This window comes from Elgaria multicarinata, chromosome 3, assembly GCF_023053635.1.
Source record: "Elgaria multicarinata webbii isolate HBS135686 ecotype San Diego chromosome 3, rElgMul1.1.pri, whole genome shotgun sequence".
NCBI lineage: Eukaryota > Metazoa > Chordata > Lepidosauria > Squamata > Anguidae > Elgaria > Elgaria multicarinata.
In genome coordinates, this window is record NC_086173.1 from 103,710,947 (window position 1) to 103,730,288 (window position 19,342).

At 43.6% G+C, this 19,342-nt stretch overlaps 1 protein-coding gene across 1 annotated transcript in view; it reads right to left on the reverse strand.

Annotated features, from left to right (window-relative positions):
- The window catches only part of DNAH1 (dynein axonemal heavy chain 1), a 122,153-nt gene that overhangs the window by 21,510 nt on the left and 81,301 nt on the right, over positions 1–19,342 (reverse strand). Inside the window, exons 49-57 of the mRNA XM_063121137.1 lie at positions 19,039–19,174; positions 16,589–16,797; positions 15,271–15,442; positions 14,771–14,962; positions 13,281–13,391; positions 11,354–11,539; positions 2,385–2,576; positions 1,458–1,625; positions 644–835 (exon numbers count right to left, since the gene is read on the reverse strand). Of these exons, the coding sequence (XP_062977207.1) occupies positions 644–835; positions 1,458–1,625; positions 2,385–2,576; positions 11,354–11,539; positions 13,281–13,391; positions 14,771–14,962; positions 15,271–15,442; positions 16,589–16,797; positions 19,039–19,174 (1,558 nt within the window). The remainder of the gene's footprint in view (positions 1–643; positions 836–1,457; positions 1,626–2,384; positions 2,577–11,353; positions 11,540–13,280; positions 13,392–14,770; positions 14,963–15,270; positions 15,443–16,588; positions 16,798–19,038; positions 19,175–19,342) is intronic.

Below are 19,342 nucleotides of genomic sequence, written 5' to 3' on the forward strand. Positions count from 1 at the left end.
GGATTGATTGTTCAAAAAATAGCACTACTAAGGAGGCAGGATGGTTGCCTTCCAGCATGTGTCTTGATTCACTTGTTGCCATCATAGGGAGCTACGTCCTCTGCAAACCTCTGCAGGCACCTGTATAGGGTGACCACATGGAAAGGAGGGCAGGGCTCCTGTATCTTTAGCAGTTGTGATGAAGAGGGGATTTCAGCAGGGGTCACTTGTATGCATGCAGCACCTGGTGAAAGTCCCTCTTCATCACAACAGTTAAAGATGCAGGAGCCCTGCCCTCTTTTGTATCTGGTCACTCTAGTATAGCTCCTGTAGTTTTAACTGTTGTGATGAAGAGGGGATTTCACCAGGTGCTGCAGGCATACAAATAACACCTGCTGAAATTCCCCTTTCTATACAACTGTTAAAGATGCAGGAGCCCTGTCCTCCTTTCCATATGGTCACCCTACCTGTACATGCTTGCAGCATAGACGTGCATAGACGCTCCTGCCTCAGGAGCTTAGACTGCACTGGATGGCTCTGCTCTGCAGCATCATGTTTCTAGGGCACTGTGATCAACCCCCCCCTCTTTTTTATTCACCACTCAGCTGTTACCTAGAGGAAAACATGTCAAATGGTTGCTCTACTAAGCATACTCTACCCTTACCTTGTCAGCCCGACCCAGTCTCTGTTCACACTGCTCACACTTCATCTCCAGCTCCTCTTTTGTGGCTAAGGTGCCTTTGTATTTGGCCTGAAGATGGGCAATACCCTCCTCCACATCTCGTAGACGTTCCTTGGCCTCATCAAGGATCTTCTGTGTGGCCTGTAGATCTTCCTCAGCCTCCCTCAGGGCTTGCTGTGGAAACAGAAGTGTCCACGAACATGACATTCTGCTTACTGCTGGGAAACTGCTGCTGCTGCTCCTCGGGCTTTTGTTACGAGACCACGGGCATGTCTAGATGGGGCGATATTCTGGGGATTGTCCCTGTGCGTCCACATGACGCACAGGGCATCCCGGGAGCAGGGAGGGATGATCCCTCCCTTGGCCCAGGATATCGCCCTATCCTTTCATTCCGATTTTCCCCGCAGTCTCGGGATGATCCTGAGACCGTGGGATGTGTGGTCCGTCGTTGTGGTTTTGTCCCGGTTCCTCATGAGTAAATGCGAAGAGCTGGGAACTGGGCACAGAGCTCCTCAGGAGCTCTGTGCCCATCAGGGGTGGGGTGGGGTGACCACGAGGTGTTTAAAAAACAACACCTTACGGTTTCGTTCGAGCGCTCATGCGCTCATTTTCCTTTAAAAAAACCCCCAAATGGCAGGCGTGGCGTCCTCTTCCTCCTGGGACGTCGCACGCTGTGTGTAGATGAGGGGGACGATCTCGCGATCATAAGATCGTCTAGCCATGCCCCACGAAAAGTCCCCTTTCATTTTTAGGGGTACACTAGACAGCTTTGAAGAAGCACCACTGTTGTTCTTACTCGCTTTGGCTCCACAGCTTTTGCCACGAAGTGGTACTTATGCATGGCTCTAACCCACTGGCAGATAGATGTGCAGGCTTTGGACACTTTGGCTATGGCTGCCGGCTGAAATTCTTCACTGTCGATATATGGCTGGATTAATTTAATCACGGTATCTGCAATATTATCCTGAAATTAGATAAAGAAAAGATTATGGCTGTTGGGAGGATGAAGGTCTAAGAGCCTAGGGAGTTAACTGTGAGATCCCATGGCAAAAATATATCTGTGGTGCAACAATGAAAGTGCCAGTTCCATCATAGTTACCCTGCTCTGTTCTCCATTTACTCTGTGCTTGATGCCAAGTTTAGGCATAGCAAAGCTTGCTCATTCCTTCATGACAGCTTCATGGCCAGGAGGCAATAAGCATTGTATATGGGCAATGCAGTATCCAATATTCAAATTCAGTATTTGTGAATCTCTGTATTTTACATCATTTTACTCCGGCGCTTAAGGTTTTTAGTAGCCCCCTACTCTGGTGCCTTTAACAGCAGCTCCACCTACAGACATTAACAGCTGATGTCTGCTGGTGGAGCTGCTATTGGTCTGCCCTGGTATCTCCACGTCATGAAATGCTTCACCTGCTGTTTGCTGTGATCAAGCTGCTGCTAAAAACACAGGGCAATTTATCTGGTCAGTTGATAACTTTATACTGGCTGAGTTCGGATGACACGCTAATCAACTGGGGGTGGGTGGGTTTATTGGAACAGAATGGGAAACAACCGTTGATTAGCGTGTCGTCTGAACTCAGCTAGTATATCTTTCATCCTTCAAATGCAAGGAAAGGAAAACCTGTGTATGTATGTGAATATGTGTGTGTGTGTGTGTGCGTGCGAGCGAGCGAGAGAGAGAGAGAGCGAGAGAGAAGGTAAGCAAAATTTTGGTACTTACCTTATCATATTTAAATAGGCTTTCAAGAAATTTCCCTGGATCCTGAAGAAGACCTTTGCCAGGCTCCCAGTAATCATCTATCTTAGAGCCTGGCTTCTCTCCTGCCACTTTCTTGGGCTTGATTCCCTTCATAATGCAGACAGCTTCAATCACCATTTTCACTCCAACTGGAGGACGCTGCATTGCTCTCACCTAATTGAAAACATGAGAAAAGAAGTGGAACGGTAGCTCAGAAGAGCGTTATGTAGAGCATTCATAACCATCCTGGGCTTCAATCCCAAAATAAAACAAAGGGTTTGATCCAGTCATGCTTAGAGCAGTCCATTGAAATCAATGGGATTTAAGTTAGTCTCGACTTACTTGCCCCATTGATTTCAATGGGTCTACTTTAAGTATGACTATCCAAAGTCAGGAAAAAAAATGGAATCTTGTCTTTAATACAAGACAGGGTTCTAGTACCTTTCAGAGTTACATAGAAAAGAGTATTTCAGGTCATGAAAATTTGTCTCTCCCCTGAATGAAAAGCTGCCCGAATTATCTGTTCTACGTAGCCACTGATGATACAGGAACAATGTCTTTCTTGCCTAAATCACTTGATACCTCATAACTTAATCAGCCAAATCTGCATAAACAGACAGTCTGTGGTGAATGTTATATTAAAACACTGTCTCCAGTGTTTGATAGCGGTTTCATATCTGCAAGTTAACACACTGAATAAAGAACTATGTTCAATGAGATTTATTTGCAATTCAAGTATATGTGCATATGACTGCAGCCTTACCTGGATAAAACTATCTGAGGCTAATAAAGGTAGGTGTGCCCCAGTGTTTGCCAACAGATGGCCAGGTGGTAGGTATATATGTGTGCACTGTGAAGAACCCTAAGACGGTTTGTTTGGAATGCAGTGGGATGGCCTTCCTAGTAAGTTAGGCTAGGACTGCATCCCTGGGGAAATACTGAACGTACTAGAGCTGGCCGGCCTTTATGGATCACCATGGATGAGATGAAATTGCACAGAGGGAGAGGCAGTGGTGACCTAACACAGAAGGAGTTTCTGGCTGAATAGCAGAAGGTAAAGCACTGCGTTAGTTGGAAAGGGTTGCCAAATGCAAAAGGGGACAGGACACTTGCACTTTTAAGAGTTGGGTTGAACAGGGAATTTCAGCAGGTGTAGCTTGCATTACAAGCTACACCTGCTGAAATCCTTGCTTGTACACAACTATTAATGGTACAGCAGCCCTGACCCCTTTTGCATACAGTCATCCCAGGAGGAAGGGAAAGTAGGAGTGAGAATAAATGAGGCTCCAGTCTTGATATCGAAGCTCACTACGGGAGAGAAACTGGGTTAGCCATTTTTCAATTGGCCTTTGTGGCTTTAAGATGGCTGGCTGATACTGAGAAAATCAGCAGGTGATAATGTTTTTCTCCATGCTGTGAAACGTTATCCCTGCTGATTTCTGCAGATCAGCCACAAGAGCACTGAAGACAAGGCTGGAGTTTTGTTCTTATCAACTGGCTACTCTAGCAGAAGCATATCCTGTAAACAAGAAACAAGTGGTCCTCTTACAGCCTTTCTGCCTCATGCAAGGGCGGTGGTTTGCAATTTCATACAAAGGTTCTGAGAATCATTAGTCCTATTTTAAAAGAGAGGAGGTAATTCTCTAACCCTCATGCTTGCAGAGGTAAGTGGGACAAGAAAGTATGTGTCTAACGAACAAGGACGGTAACACGCCTGCCTGTGTTTCTTGCAACCCAACCCTGTGGCTTGCTAATGTAAACGAAAATGCAAACTAAGTCATCTGGATCATAGGATTGTTTTAAAGTAGCCATTGGAAGTGTAGAAATTGCCTTATAGTTCACAAAACAAGTATTTAGGTGCACTGGAGGAACATCCATGGGAAGTGTTATAAATAACTGGGCTTGTGTGTTCTATACCAAAATATCTGAAGTTGTGGTTACAATAAACTATGTAGAGAAGCCATATTTGCACACTTTGCACCATGTACCCTGCTTCAAAGAAAGTATATAGTGGGTGAGTTCGGATGACATGCTAATCAACTGTTGATTTCCATTTTGTTCCTATTGTCCCCCCCGTCCCCGTCCCCCAGTTGTTTAGTGTGTCGTCCGAACTCAGTGTTTTCTCTGAATTTGGGCAAAGGTTGGGGGAATGGAAGAAAGGAAAGCATGAGGGCTGAAGACCAGGGAATGTGGTACAGACCAGGGAATAGCATCCATGGGATAGAACAGGGGTCTGCGCAGAGCCCTGTAACCTGCTATTGGAAACCTAGATTCTAAGATTTATGGCAGCCATACCCTAGTACAAAGCCAGAATGCAACTGCCCTCTCATGTTATAATAAACACGTTTTGTCTACTTCACTCAGGCTTTGAAGTGCAGCCAGAACATGCTCACCCGGAGACGCTCTAGAGCTTTTCTACTGGATACAGTGGACAGAGGAACTGAGTTCATCGAGGTCCTGAAAGCTGTCTACCCCCAGTTAGATGGTCTGCATGAGGACTTTGACTGGCTTTTTGATTGTCCTCAGACAGAACGATTTCTTGAATGGTTCTGCAACACAGTGGGAGAGGAGAATGTGCTGCATCCCACAGAACTAGAGACCTATGAGAAACTGGTAATTTCTGAGAGGCCTATTCTGGAGGCTGAAGCACTAGAGGAAGTGCTGAAGACATGCCGCCAGTCCTCTCAGCTAAAGGGTGCTCTGCAGGAGAATGAAGTCCTGCCCATTGAGACGCTTGAACAAGACATGCAGATACTGAAGACCCAATGCGCTTCTCAGACAAAGCGGTGCAACAAGCTCCAAATCCGTGCAGCCAGCCTGAAGCAGGAGCTCTGCTATTCCACAGAGAAAAAAGAGAAAGCAAGTAGGGAGCTGAAGAAGGCACAACTAAAGCTGGAGCTAGAGAACTTTCAAAACAACGATGTTCTCAGCCAGGCCTGTAAGGTAGCAAAGGACCTGGTGCAATGGCATCGAGACCCTGGAAATGAGCGAATGGGAGCATCGATGGCCACAGCAGACCTGAGACGTTGCCTGGAGTCTGAAGACAAAGTCACAAAGGCCTTTGGGGGCTTCTTCCGAAAAGTCATGTCAGGTGTTGCCAGTGAAATGGAGGCTGATAAAGGAGTTCTGGCAAAAAAGAGACAGGGTGGCTCTTGGGAAGAGTTGAATACAGAGACCATAACAAGACTAGCTTACAAAGTGCTGTTAGAAAACAAGGATATAGTCTGTGATGCAGATTCTGAAGATCACAAAACAACCATGGGACAGCTGAAGAGCCATCTTTTCTATGAAGACCAGCTGGCCAGCAAGAATGAGCCCAAATTTATTTGGAAAGCCCTGCCAGGAGAAATGGACCAACTAAAACCAGAGAATTTCAGGAGTGAGGGACTGGCTGCTCAGGATAGCTGTCAAGGAAGCCTGAAGACACAGGCAGCAGCTGATCAATTGGGGCATCCTAAAAATTTCAACCTGGGCAGCTATCAGGAAGAACTGGGGCACATGCAGTTAGCTTACATGTGGAGCCAGATAGCGGTAGTCATGACCTCTGCAGAAATTAAGGGAATTTCATCTACCTTGCAATGGGCAAGTAAGGCCTTGAAGGCCGTTAAGGAGAACAAGGTAGGTCATAAGCCTTCAGTAAACAGCAGAAAACTTTTGTGGAGCAAGGATCTAAATAAGGCGGGGATGCGTTCTGTGATTGTTGCTACAGGAATAATAAAGAACTGGAATGATATTTAAGTGGATAGAAAACACTGTCATTCACCTGTCTTCCTTAGCAATTGGTTTGAAGGGAGGAACAGCCTCACCAGCCTTTTTTCACCCACACTGAACGCTATAAAATTCAGTAACAGGATTTCGTCTTGTCACAGAATCCCCTTGCTGGCTCTGCAAGCTGGGGCTTGATTCTGCCCTCCCTTATAGCCCTCCCCCAATAGCCAACACCGGACTTGTACGTGAAGACTGTTTGAAAGCAGAAGAGATCTATGAAGTCTCAAACTGGGAAGGCTGGGTTGGAAAAGTGACAGGCTTTGGAGAGAGGGGCTACATCTACACCGAGCAGGATATAGCAGTATGAAAGGGGTATATAGGTATGTGTCAATGGGCCCCAACAGTTGTCGGTGCACTTCAATGCCGCTATAAAGCAGTAGTTGTGGCTCCTGCCTTTTATATACCACTTTCATACTGTGTAGATCTGGCCGTAAAGGAAGGAGCTAGACAGTTTCTCTCTCTATGCATACAACAAAGTATTGTAGCACCTTAAATACTAACCAGAATAATTGGGTATGTCTTCAATTTTATTTGGCTAATCTTTAAGGTGCCACAAGACTCTTTGTTTTTATGGACCCCTGTAGACTAAATCACTTGTATTCCTCTCTGTTCTGTGTTGTACCTGATTCTATCAGTTACTTTGCTTGTTTTAAGGTTCAGAAGTTGAGATGTATGGCGACTGTCTTGCTGTCACCCCCACTAGTATTTCTGTTGATTTCCTTGCCCCCTGTTCAAACCACATTCTTACAGGCTTGTATAATCTGGGAGTAAGAGAACACATTTTTGTACTTGTCGTCAAAACTGTACTTGTCAATTAAAACAGAACCAGTGTCTTTGCCTATATAGTTCAGAAAGACATCCAATAACTTCAGCAGGGCATGGAATTTAATGTCCCCTTCTTCTACAGGTGGAGGACAGGAAGGATGAACTATGCCTTCAGATAGTTTCTTGCCAGGAGCAGCTGTGCGTCCTCCAAAGTGAGGTAGACCAGGCAAAGGCCCAGAAGCTCGTGCCATTGCTTCAGGACAGTGCTCATTTCCTTCGCTTGCCTATAGTAAGTGGGGAACTTGAGTTGGAAGCCATCAGGCTTGGGAATCTTGAAGTGATGCAAGAGGAAGCTGCTGGCCAAATATTAGGCCAACTCAGCCATTTGGAGCTGCTGAGTCTCTTGCTGATGATGGAGAAGAAGGATCTGCAACAGATGGGGACCAAGCTGGAGGAGATGGTGTCTCTCCAGAATGAATCAGAATCTCAATTACAAGAACGGCAATCTTGCTTTAAGGATTCAAGATACTCCATTAAGCAATGTCCACGAACTCTGATAGACCCCAGTGATCTCACCACTTTACGGTAACGATTGGAGGGATGAAGGTAGTGGAGGGGTGTTGAATTGCTGTAGTGGAGGGGTGTTAGAAACAATGAAATACTTTCTTGGCTTAGATTGAAATGGCGATTGTCTAGAAACAGGACTGTCTAGACTAAAAAATACCAAATAAAAAATACCCTAGAGAAGAGAACTTGAAAGTACATTTCCCCCATCTTCTTCATTCAACATAACTGAACTGAAGTGGTAGGTAGAGCCTTAGGCTGTGAATTTAAAGATTTGGAGATCACCAAATCAATAGCTCCAACTATTCATAGCTTAGGTCTATCTTGTGTTTATAAGTAGAAGTCCTTTTGAAGAGTCTAAATGCTCTCACTATGACAGGGCCAGAAGAACTATAAGCGCAGCCAAGTACAATTCGTCAGCCAATCCACCCATCCTTTAGAGATACGTTTTCAAATGATGATCATCTTCCCACTCTCTCTTTCGCAGTGTTACAAAAGCAGGAAGTCTCACGGCTGCCATTTCTAAGTCTTTTAATTGCAGGATGTGTTTTCCTCTCCTTCAGGCTGTGGGAGATGCTGGACAAGCACAGTCAAGAGAAGCAACTCTTCCATTCCTATGAGACCTTGGCAAGCCGGGGCTCACGGTTGTGCCAGGAACTCAGGATGCTCCAAGTGCAGTTAGCTACACCATTCTCTCAGCTTCCTACATTGGAGTCTGAAAACAAGGTATTACACTGCATGATGTATGGTGACTCCAACCAGTTAATGCTTCATGCTCAGGTAAGCAAAGGTCTTAACCCATCATCTGTTGATCTTTTATTGTTTACTTAGACTTCCAAAAGGCTTTTGACGAAGTCCCTCACCAAAGACTCCTAAGCAAACTTAGCAGTCATGGGGTATGAGGAAAAGTCCTCTTATGGATCACTAACTGGTTAAGGAAAAAAAGAAGAAGAAGCAAAGAACAGGAATAAATGGTCAGTTCCCACAATGGAGTGATGTAAACTTTGGGTACCCCCAGGGAGTTGTATTGGGATTGGTGGTTTTTAACTTGACCATAAATGATCTGTAGTTAGGGGTGAGCAGTGAGGTGGCCAAGTTTGCTGATGACACCAAATTATTCAGGGTGCTTAAAAAAAAAGAATTTTGAAGAGGTCCAGAAAGATCTCCCCAAACTGGGAGAATGAGATCAAAATGACAAATGTGGTTCAATATAAGCAAGTGTAAAGTGATGCACAATGGGGCAAAAAATCCTAACTTGATGCATATGCTGATGAATCAGAGCTGACAGTGGCTGACCAATAAAGAGATCTTAGGGTTGTGGTGGATAGCTCAATTAAAATTTCAACTCAGTGTGTGGATGCTGTGAGAAAAGCAAATTTTGGGCATAATTAGAAAAAAAAATCTGAAAAAAAGCCTATCAATATCACAATGCCTTTATATAAATCTATTGAGCATCCACACTTGGAATAGTGTTTACAGTTCCAGTCACTGCACCTCAAGAATATTGTAGAGCTGGATAAGGCGTGGAAAAGTGCAAGCAAAATGATCATGGGCCTGGAGCACCTCCCCTATGAAGAAAGATTACAACATCTGGGGCTATTTAGTTAGAAAGAAAGGCAAGGGAGACATGATAGAGGTGTACAAAACTATGCATGATGTGTAAAAATCTATGGGCAGATAAAAGGAAGTGCTTCATGAAGCATATTATTCAACTATGGAGTTCACTACCACAAGATGTGGTGAATGGTCACCCACATAGGATGACTTTATCTTATGTGAACCACCCAGAGAGCTTTGGCTACGGGGTGGTATACAAATGCAAATAATAATAATAGATCAGACCAATTCATAGAGGATAAGGCTATCAAACTCTGCTAGTCATAATGGCTAGATATTACCACCAAAATCAGGGCCATAGGCCTCTGTATGCCAGCTGCTGGGGAACATGAGCAGGGATGTGTATTAATATTTTGCTGGAGGTCTTCTCATGGGCATCTGGTTGGCCACTATGCGAACAGAAAGCTGGACTAGATACACCTTTGGTCTCATCTAGCACTGCTGCTCTTATGTTTCAGTGTTCCTCCACTATTTTGCCTCTCTGTGTTTGCATATATACGTACTGTCAAAAAGCAGGTGTAGACCAGCAATCACGCCACACAAGAAGTGGTGATTTAGTTGCCACATTAAGCTTTGTATCCGTGGGTCTCCTGATTAGCTGCTAAGTAGTGAATCTCCTGCCCTGCCTGTAAGTTTTTCAATCAGAGATGTACATCAGTTTCTTATCCTGGTTTTAGCACAATTTGTTTTGACCACTATTGCTTATAGGACATATCAGAACCTCTGGAGCAGCTTGATGCCACACAAGCCAAACTCTACCAAATGCTCATGGACATCTTAAGCGACTTGAAGGCCAAACATAAATCCCTGAAGAGCCACTTTCGTCAGACTGAGCGCAACCTCTACATACACTTCTTCAGTAACCCAGACCGCCTGAAGGAGCTAGTACAAGAAGTTGAGAAGGAGACACTGGCATCTTCACATATGCAGGTGTAGACATCTCAGAGACGAATAGGAGGAGTTAAGTAGAAAGTGGGTCTGATGGCTTGCTCCAAGGCACAGCCATGTTATCTCCTCCTTGAGGAGAATTCTGTTAGTGGAAGTTTTCATCTAATGTCACGTCTTCTCTCTAGAATAGATGGAATTCTCCTAGGCCTTAAGCATCTGTGTGGGCATCTCTCTGATGTATATAAAAAAAGTTACAGCACTAACAGTTGATTTGGCAGATGTCATCAGTCATCATCGAGCACTTACATAAGAGTTCCTTTTTCTACAATTACTGGGTAAAAAATTCTTAAACCACAGCCTGTCTTTTCGTCTGTATTTGGCTCATGTGGTAGATGCAGTGCTGGGCTAAAAACTACAGTTCATGTTGATAAGAAGGGATGTTACTTACCTGTTCTGTATCGTTCCTCCCTATCTATTTTTCCATTTCAACTATCCTTACTACTCCAAAAGTTCTGTTGAAAGGGGAGCGTAGGTATAAAGCCTAGTGTGTTTTGTTGGAAGTCAAGGAGATCAAATTCTATTCTTTACCCCATTATGTCATATTTTAAATAGCTCAATGCTCTAAAACATATTGTTTGATAATGTCAGGCACATTGATTGTTCAAGATGAAAATGACTTATAAAAATCTAATAATAAAAATGTATGCTCACTTTAATCTTCAGCTGTTTAGACAAAGGGTATATATGACACGCCTACAACCATGCTGTTACATTTTCTCGCTCCTAAGAAAGTGTAATTACTGTTACACATTTTCCTCTGTCTTTCAACTCAGATATGGCAGCTGAAGTTTTTGGTTATAGTAACTTTTACCACAGGACAAACTTTTTAGATAGGACAGGAATGTTAAAGAAGAGCTGAATGTGATCCATGGAAGGTTTATATACAGGCCACCAGAATTCTGAAATAAGGGGCCACAAGCAGAGCTAAACTCATACACTAGTAAAGGTGGCCTCATGCACTTCCCGCACTATAGCTGCATTTTTCACTAGGTATATTTAGAGCTAACGTGGATGCTGAAAAGGGAGATCAACTCTGGTGCTTGATAAACGTGTTAAAAACTATTTTATTCTTTAAATCCAAAAATGCCCTGCTCAACGTTTTGGACGTATTGTCCTTCGTCAGGAGCTAGGCAGTCTGTTTGCCAATGTTGAAAGGTCCCCTAAGGGAATGCAGGTTATGTGGGAACATGTGCAAGCTTGTCCTTAGTCTCGGGGGGGTGGGGGTGGGGGGGCGGGGTGGTGGTGCATGTTCCGTGACAGCTAAAGCTATCCTCTTCCCCCTCTACTACCTCAGTAACGTCATTTTTGTTGAGGTTCCTTAAGCTTGCGAGGGCAGCATCCAGGGCAGGGAGGGCTTCGGCCAGGTCCTTCTGTGCATCATCAGCAATCGCCTGGGCAGTCTGAGCTTTCACTTTTGCTTTCATTTCCTCCGCCTGCACATCATTTCTGGTCTCCTCCGCTACAGCTGTGTCTACCTGTGGAACCACAAAGAGGTTTGGAATCACAAGAATGCTTTCAAGAGGTCTGGCCGGAAGTACCTTTACTACACCAAAGAAGCCTTTGCCTCGTGTGACTGTCATTTCATGAGACAGGCGCTGGTTCCCAAATGAACTTTCTTTAGTCACAGGCTCTCGTACTTTTTGTTGTAAACTGTCTAGCGTACCTTTGCGTAAGTCCTTCCCTCACCCTTGCTACTGCTGTAGGGGGAAACCCTTCCTCTATACTATGGGTAAATGCAGGTTGCTTACCTGTAACCGTAGTTCTTCGAGTGGTCATCTGTGCATTCGCAGGCGCAGAAGCCATGTGTGTGAAGCACAGAGACCGCGAAGAAGAAACCTGATTGTAAACATGTGCACACCAAGCAAAATAATACAATGTACACTAATATATGTTAACTTTCTCCTAATGAAAGTTGTCCTAATCACCACCCCCACTTAGCAGGGGCAGCACACTAGCTGAGGTTGTTAGATGGAGCATCTAAAGGATTACATTCTGGATTTGTGTACAAACAGGGTAGAGAAATCTGTGGTCTTTCAGATGTTTTTAGACGCCAACTCCCATCATCCCTGACCACTGGCCATGTTGGCTGGGGTGAGAGAGTTGGAGTCAATGTCTAGAGCAGCGGTCCCAACCTTTTTGGGCCCATTTGCGAATTTCATCGACTGCAATTCGTGCCACCACAAAATGGCTTCCATGGAGGTTGTGGCCAGTCACGTAATGGCTACCCTGGCTAATCAAAAGGTGCTGGAGGGGGAGAGAAATAACAATTCATTCTCTTCTTCCTCTTCTTTCCCTACAGACCTTTCTTGTTTGTGCTCTCACGGTCTCACCACTCCCAGCCTCTTCCCTCTTCTTTCTCTCCCACTCACCCCTTTAGCTTGCTCTTTCTCTCCACTACCAGCCTCTAGCCTCACTATTTCTCTCCCTGCACTGCCTAGTGTCACTCTTTCTCGCCCTTCCTAGCCTCTAGGCTTGCTCTTTCTCTCCCACTACACCTTTGCCTTCCTTTCTCAAGAAGAACCTGGCACACTAACTCGTCCCAATTTTTAATTTAAATTTCTTTTTTGAAGGGGGCGGGGAGTGAGGTGCTTTTTGCAGGGCACCATTGGAAGTGCCAGCGGTTGCCCTGGCACTCGCCGGTGCAGCGTTGGGGGGGAAGGGGAGGCTGGTTTAGAGGGCTAGGTGTTCCCCATGCCTGGAATTCCCTTCCTTGAGGGAATGGTAGTCTCATACCCCGAGTGAGAACATTCCTTTTAAGAGGGAGGTTAGACTGCAAGGTTTTGTTGCAGGTCCGACATGAAACATAGCAAATGTAAGGTTTAAGCTCTTCATTGTGCACATAAAACCAAAGTATGTACAATGAAGAGAGTTCCCCTCTTATTAACAATGATATATGTCCATGAAAGCAACTCAGGTAGTGAGGCTAAAGGTTTGAGTGTGGAAGCAACGCCAGCTCAATTGGCACCCCCACCCTTACAGTAAAAATCATAATAAATAACTGTTTGCTGTCCTTTAATGACAGTCCAAATGTGCTGCTCTACTCCTTTAATTGTAGGGCTAATACTGGGTGAAAACACGGCAGAGATGCAACATCCAACGTAAGGCTAATGAAGTAAAGTAGCCACACACATTCCAGTGATCAGGTCTTGTTCCTTCAGTACTTATCCTGGCAGCCTCTGCCTCTTTTGCACTAGTTTCTGAAGGCACACTGCGTACCTGTATTTGTTCCATGGTCACCAGTGTGTCTTTGGCAGCCTCAGCCAGCAGGGGGCGGGCTAATTCTAGCTCTTCCTGCATTTTTGCTACATCTTCTGCAGTTCGCAAAAGCTAGAGGGAAAGAAAATAAGATTCATCCTCATATGCACTACCATATTTAGTGAAAAGCAGAATAAGCTGTTGCCACCACACTTGGAACAGTACAAGTGGGAATAAATATTAAACATGGCTCCACACTCCGTCAGAGAGAGAAAGCACTTGCCGTTTATCAGAGGCCCAGAATAATAATAAATCTTGAACACAATTCTGTCAACGTTAAGCATTTTAAAATCACATTGAATTCATTGGGAGGATTTTAAAAATGTGCTTAACTCTCCCACTGAAATCAATGATATACATGCTTAACTTGAGCTGGCTCCTGTCCCTTTTTTAAAAAAACCTGTTAGAATTTACTGTTTCCACCATCAAATGTTTACATGCTTTTTCCTTATCATTACATGCTGTCATGTTTTGGTGCAGAGACTGGTCAAAGCACCAACATTTGCAGCACTTTGCTGATATTGGCATTATATACCTAAAGCTTGTTTTAGTTTATTTTTATTTATTTTTAATACACATTAGTGTTTTTTTTAATATCTTAAAAAGTCCAATCCAAATTAGATGCTGGATCAAGACTAAGTTAATAGAATTTAGATGTCTCACTGAAATAAATGGGACAACGGGTTCTGTCCTGTCCAAGACTCTATCCTTTCTGAGACAAGGAGGGACTGAGTGATGGATTGAATTAGTCTAGTTCAGCAAAGGTCTCTACATCAAACAGGGTCTTCTCGGCTGTATTGCCAAAGTTACAGAGTACCTGAACACCTGGGCCCCATCTCTGCTCATTTTTCAGGGAGCAGTAAAAAAAAAACATATTTAGTTCAACAGGGGTTGGAGATGCTTGTTAGTTGATCTGATTTGGGTCTTAAAAAGAAAATACTAAGACCGCTTGCTGAATTTTATTCTGTTTGACTCCATGGATGTTTTATGCAGTTGGAACTCTTAAATCTATTTGGGTAGTGTGTTTGATGTGATGTATACTTTTATCTTTTTGTTATCCAATTTGAATATTTTAACATAGAAAAATGGGATAAAAGTACCTTGAAATAAATACATTAAAATATGAGTTCAGGGTGCTTCCAAATATTGGCTTTCACTAGCAATTATAGTACCTTTGCAGGTGACCAGCATAGTGATATGCTGGACACCTATCCAATCTGATGGCTGCTGTTCCAGACTTATTGGTGGTGGTGTGGGAGCAATTATTATACTAACCAGCAACAGTAGCTCCAAACTCACATAATGACAAGTACCTCTCCCATGATGCATTAAGTTGAGCTGAAGTGTCCTTTAAAGGACAGAGTGTGTGTTTGTGTGAATATGCACATCTATTGCTCTAAATTTACTGTTCAACAAACGTGATGGAAGCCCCAAGACTGGAAGGAACTCACCTTGTCCAATCCACTTTTCATTCTTTTCTTGGCCACTTTGAACTCCTGCTTCTTTGTTCCTATCAAGGTGGTGAAGATGCTGAGCAGCTCCAGGTAGCTTTTGGGAGTGACGTAATTATGTCTTGCCAGTTCGGCCAGATAAGCCTTGCACTTGTGTGCTACACTCTGATGAATTTCTACACACATCTCAATCTGTAAGGGGTAGGAAATTTTCTTCACATTAAGAAGAGGGTAGAAGACTACCAAACAGATGCACAGAAATGAAGATCTGTAATTCAGATACTTATGAAATGAGCATTTCCCTAAAGGACAGGGATCAAATGGAAAAGAAACTGAGAAGTGACAACTGTTCCAAACACTAGGAGAGTGAATCCAACATTTTGAACACTAATAATGAATCAGATTCATTTATTAGGGAGCTGTTACCTCTTTCATATGTCCTGCAGCAAATATGTACCATCCATGAACATGAACATGTTTGTTCTAACAGATGCACTTACCATTCCCTGTATAACTTCTGGGGTGGTTTCAGTATCTGGGATCTCATTGAAGTAGGATGCAGCAACAGACTCCAGGGCTTCTGCAGGCCACTCATTAAACCAGTCAATGGTACAGCAGTTCACTAGAGATGGGAACTGTCTGAGTCGTGCTCGGAATACTTCTCCAATAGGGCTATGGAGTGTGGAAGCAGTAAAGAATGGGAAAGACCTTATTAGGACAGACTTTGACCAAGTCATTTCTTTCAAATCTGGATACAGTGTGGGCAATATAGTGGAATATAGTGGATATTAAATCACCCAGGATGGACAATTCCCATCTCACCAACTGACATTTTTACCTAGTTAAGGCTACCACAGGGCTTGGGCCATCCCAAATACTGATATTCAAATAAGGACTCCATGGATCTCTTCTACAGGAACGTTATGACTGAAGGCTACCTAGGTTGCTATACCCCTGGTAGAAAGCACTGTGCCTTGTAAGTGGGGGGAAATGCAATTGTGGGCGGGGGCACTGGCCAAAGACAAAACAAAAGGCAACACAGTCTCTTGGCTTCTACAGGATAAAATGTTGATCTTGGGTACAACTTGCAATGCAGCATAGCTATAAGTGAAGAAGACACATCATTTATTCTAGATAAAGGAGGACTTGGTGCCCTCCAGATGTTTTGGACTTCAACTCCCAACCCCCGGCCAGCATAACCAGTGATCACGAATGCTGGGAGCTGTAGTCCAAAATATCTGGAGGGCATGAGGTTGGGGAAGGAGGCTCTAGAGCAGGGATGGGAGAGAAATTCACTTAGTTTGCGAACATACATAATTTTGAAATTTCGAACCAATATGTAAACTGAAGCTCAATTATTCTTTGAAATTCACACTTCTCCAAATTTTTCAACAGAGTTCTCCAATAAAAAATGTGAACGTTAGGGCAACATACATATAAAAGAAAAGAACATTAAAAATACATAGTATTAGGGAAATTATTTGCAAAAAGTATGTATATTACGCAAAATTGCTTACAAAAACAATTTGTAGAAACAACTGTAAATATATTATCTTGTAATAAAATATTTTTTAAAAAACCAAAAAACCAACAATGCACGTATTAAGAGAAATGTGCATGACTTTCCATGAGAATATTAAAAAAAAACCTTAAAGTTCAGGATGAATCAAACATAAGATTAGAAACATAAGAAACCAAAATTGCCAGATTCGTCTATCCCTTCCCTAGAGGGAATATCTAGCCTGCTGTGGCATGAGTGGAAAGTTGCTGGTGGGCTTCCCTTCTCCATTTGATTGTATGGACGAGGCTAGCTCATACCTCATGCATAGGACGGTGTGGATGTTACTGCGCACTCGCCCTGTGTATGCAGCCATCAGGTTGGCCTTGGTAGGCTGAAGCCCCTGGTCCTGAACAATAGGCTTCATAGTGGTCATAATCTGGTCCTGTTCATCTGGGGCATACAGATTGGGTATGTCTCCTGAATTCAGAAGGTTGTTGATATCCTCAAGAAAGGACTCACTTTTAATCTAAAAGGAAAACAAAACGGGTCCCACTGATAACTATAATACTGTGCCCACAGTTTCAACCTCATGAATGCACATCCTAACAGTCTTAGCTTCCTGAACCAAGTAGGAAAGTTCAGTGATTTGGAATGGAAAAATCTAAGTCGCAAAGATGGCGTGGGTGTGTAAATAATAATCAATAGCTTGTTTAATGGGATGAGATCTTCACAGGAGAGAGAATAGTGTGAAATCCCTTCTTTGTTATTATAAAGTGATAATTCAGACTTTGGACTAACATTTGAAATCTGAGAGCCATTTTTTGGATCCACCCCTAAACTCTACTCACTTTTCTAGACGTCACTTTTAAGGCAATCAATGTGCATTTGCTGTCTATTTGTTACTTGCAAGCCAGATGTCTTCTGTAAACCTTGCAAATATGTTTTAGTGATATTGTGTTCCTCCAATACTAGATGCACTATATTTAGGACCTGGGAAAATGCTATTCTCCCCTCCAAGAGTACATCTATTGCTACTGGAAGGCATGGACAACTATTAGATATTGCTTGAAATGAGAATGCTGAAGGATACACCTTCTTCTGTCCCTCCAAATACTTATGCCATACTATAACATATGAAATATTGTTTTTACTTATCATTAGTAGTATTCCTAATGCTTTAGAGCAGCCTTTTACCAATTTAGTGCCCTCCAGGTGTTTTGTACTAAAAGTTTCACCAGCCCCAGCCAGCATGGCCAATGGAAGCATTAGTCCAAAACATCTGGAGGTTGGGGAGGCTGCTTCACTGCTCGGCAAGGATATTTCTTCCTTCAAGAGCAGTACTACACCATTTTGGAACCTTCCTTTTTCTTTGCCTTTTCATTTATTGACAAAACAGCATGATACAACTGACTTGTGTGACGGGTCTGGAGGTGGAATTCCTTATAAAGCTCACTGCGTGGGAGGCTATAATGTTGCTCTAAGCTCCTTGAAGGAATGACCTACTACAAATGTAGCATTACTAAATAATAATGAATTTAATTCCTTGAAGCCTTTGCACAGAACTACCTAGCGGCATGATTAGCCTCTTGCAACAAGCCTATCCTCCTCCCTATTTGTAGAATTGATTTGTGGCTACGAATGGGGAGTTGTGTGAATGGAACTATCACACATACAAAAATGAGGCTTAAGACTACTGTCCTGTATTTACTTCCCTGGGAGTAAGTCCCACTGAACTTACGTCAGAATAAACATATAAAGGATTGTGTTGTAAGAGAACCATCCAGGGGCATGTATCCTGGTGATCATCCCGGGATCGTCCCTGTGCGTCCACATGACACAGGGCATCCCAGGAGCAGGGAGGGATGGTCCCTCCCTTGGCTCGGGATATCACCCTACCCATTAATTTCGATTTTTCCATGGTCTTGGGATGATCTCAAGACCTCAGAACGTGTAGCCTGCCATCGCTGTTTTGTCCCGGCTCCTTGTGAGTAAACGTGAGGAACTGGGCACAGAGCTCCTCAGGAGCTCTGTGCCCATCAGAGGTGGGGTGGGGGGAGGGCAAGGGTTTTTTTGTTAAAAAAAAAACCTTACGTGTCATTTGAGTGTTTGTGCGCTCCTTTTCCTTTAAAAAACAAAATCCAAAATGGCGGCAGCAATGTCACGCACTGCATGTAGATGAGGGGGACGATCTCGTGATCATAAAATCATGAGATTATCTCCCTCAACCCCCTCATCTAGCCATGCCCCAGGGCTCACCTGGATAAGCCCTAGAGCTGGGGTGAGCAACCTGGTGATCTCCAGATGCTTCGGACTACAAGTGCCATAATCCCTGACTATTGCCAAGCTGTCTGAGGGTGATGGGAATTGTAGTCCAAAAACATCTGGAGGGCACCAGATTGCCTAACCCTGCTATAGAGCTACGCAGAGGTATTATGCCATTTCTGGTTTTCACAAAGTGCTCAAATCGCTTAGCCAATGTTATCTTGAGACAAATCTAACCATCGTTCACCTAAAGCAGGGCTGGGGAACATTTTTTGGGCTGAGGGCCAGATTCTATTGTAGAGAAGCTCACTGGGGAAAGGGAGCGTTTTTCAGTGCTAAGCAGGGGGAAGCACTTCTCTCTGATCACCTGTTGAATGGAGATAAGGGCTTTTCCTTCCATGGCAGAGAGGGCAGGAGGACTAGAGGTTCCCCATCCCTGATGTAAAGGTCTAGCTAACTAGTTAATGAAGAAATATCAGTCCTTGCACTTTGCAGATTTGATTACCTGTGTATCTGTAAACAGAAATGTAATCTGCAGGCTTTGCAGACCAGCCTTCAGCATGATCTTTTTGAGATCTTCTCTCCACTCAGGCATGCCATAGTTCTTGGAAAGTTCTATCTGAAAACATTCATAATCAGCTCTGAAAAGGAAAGAATTAGAATCAATGTATAGGCTACAATCCAAGAAGTTAATCTGTACAGAAGGAAGAACCGCATACATAGGCACCATTTTCTTTGATATTTCCCCTACAGATGTTCTGATTGCCAATAAGAGAAGCCACTTTCAAAATGAAACGGTGGCTTGCTTC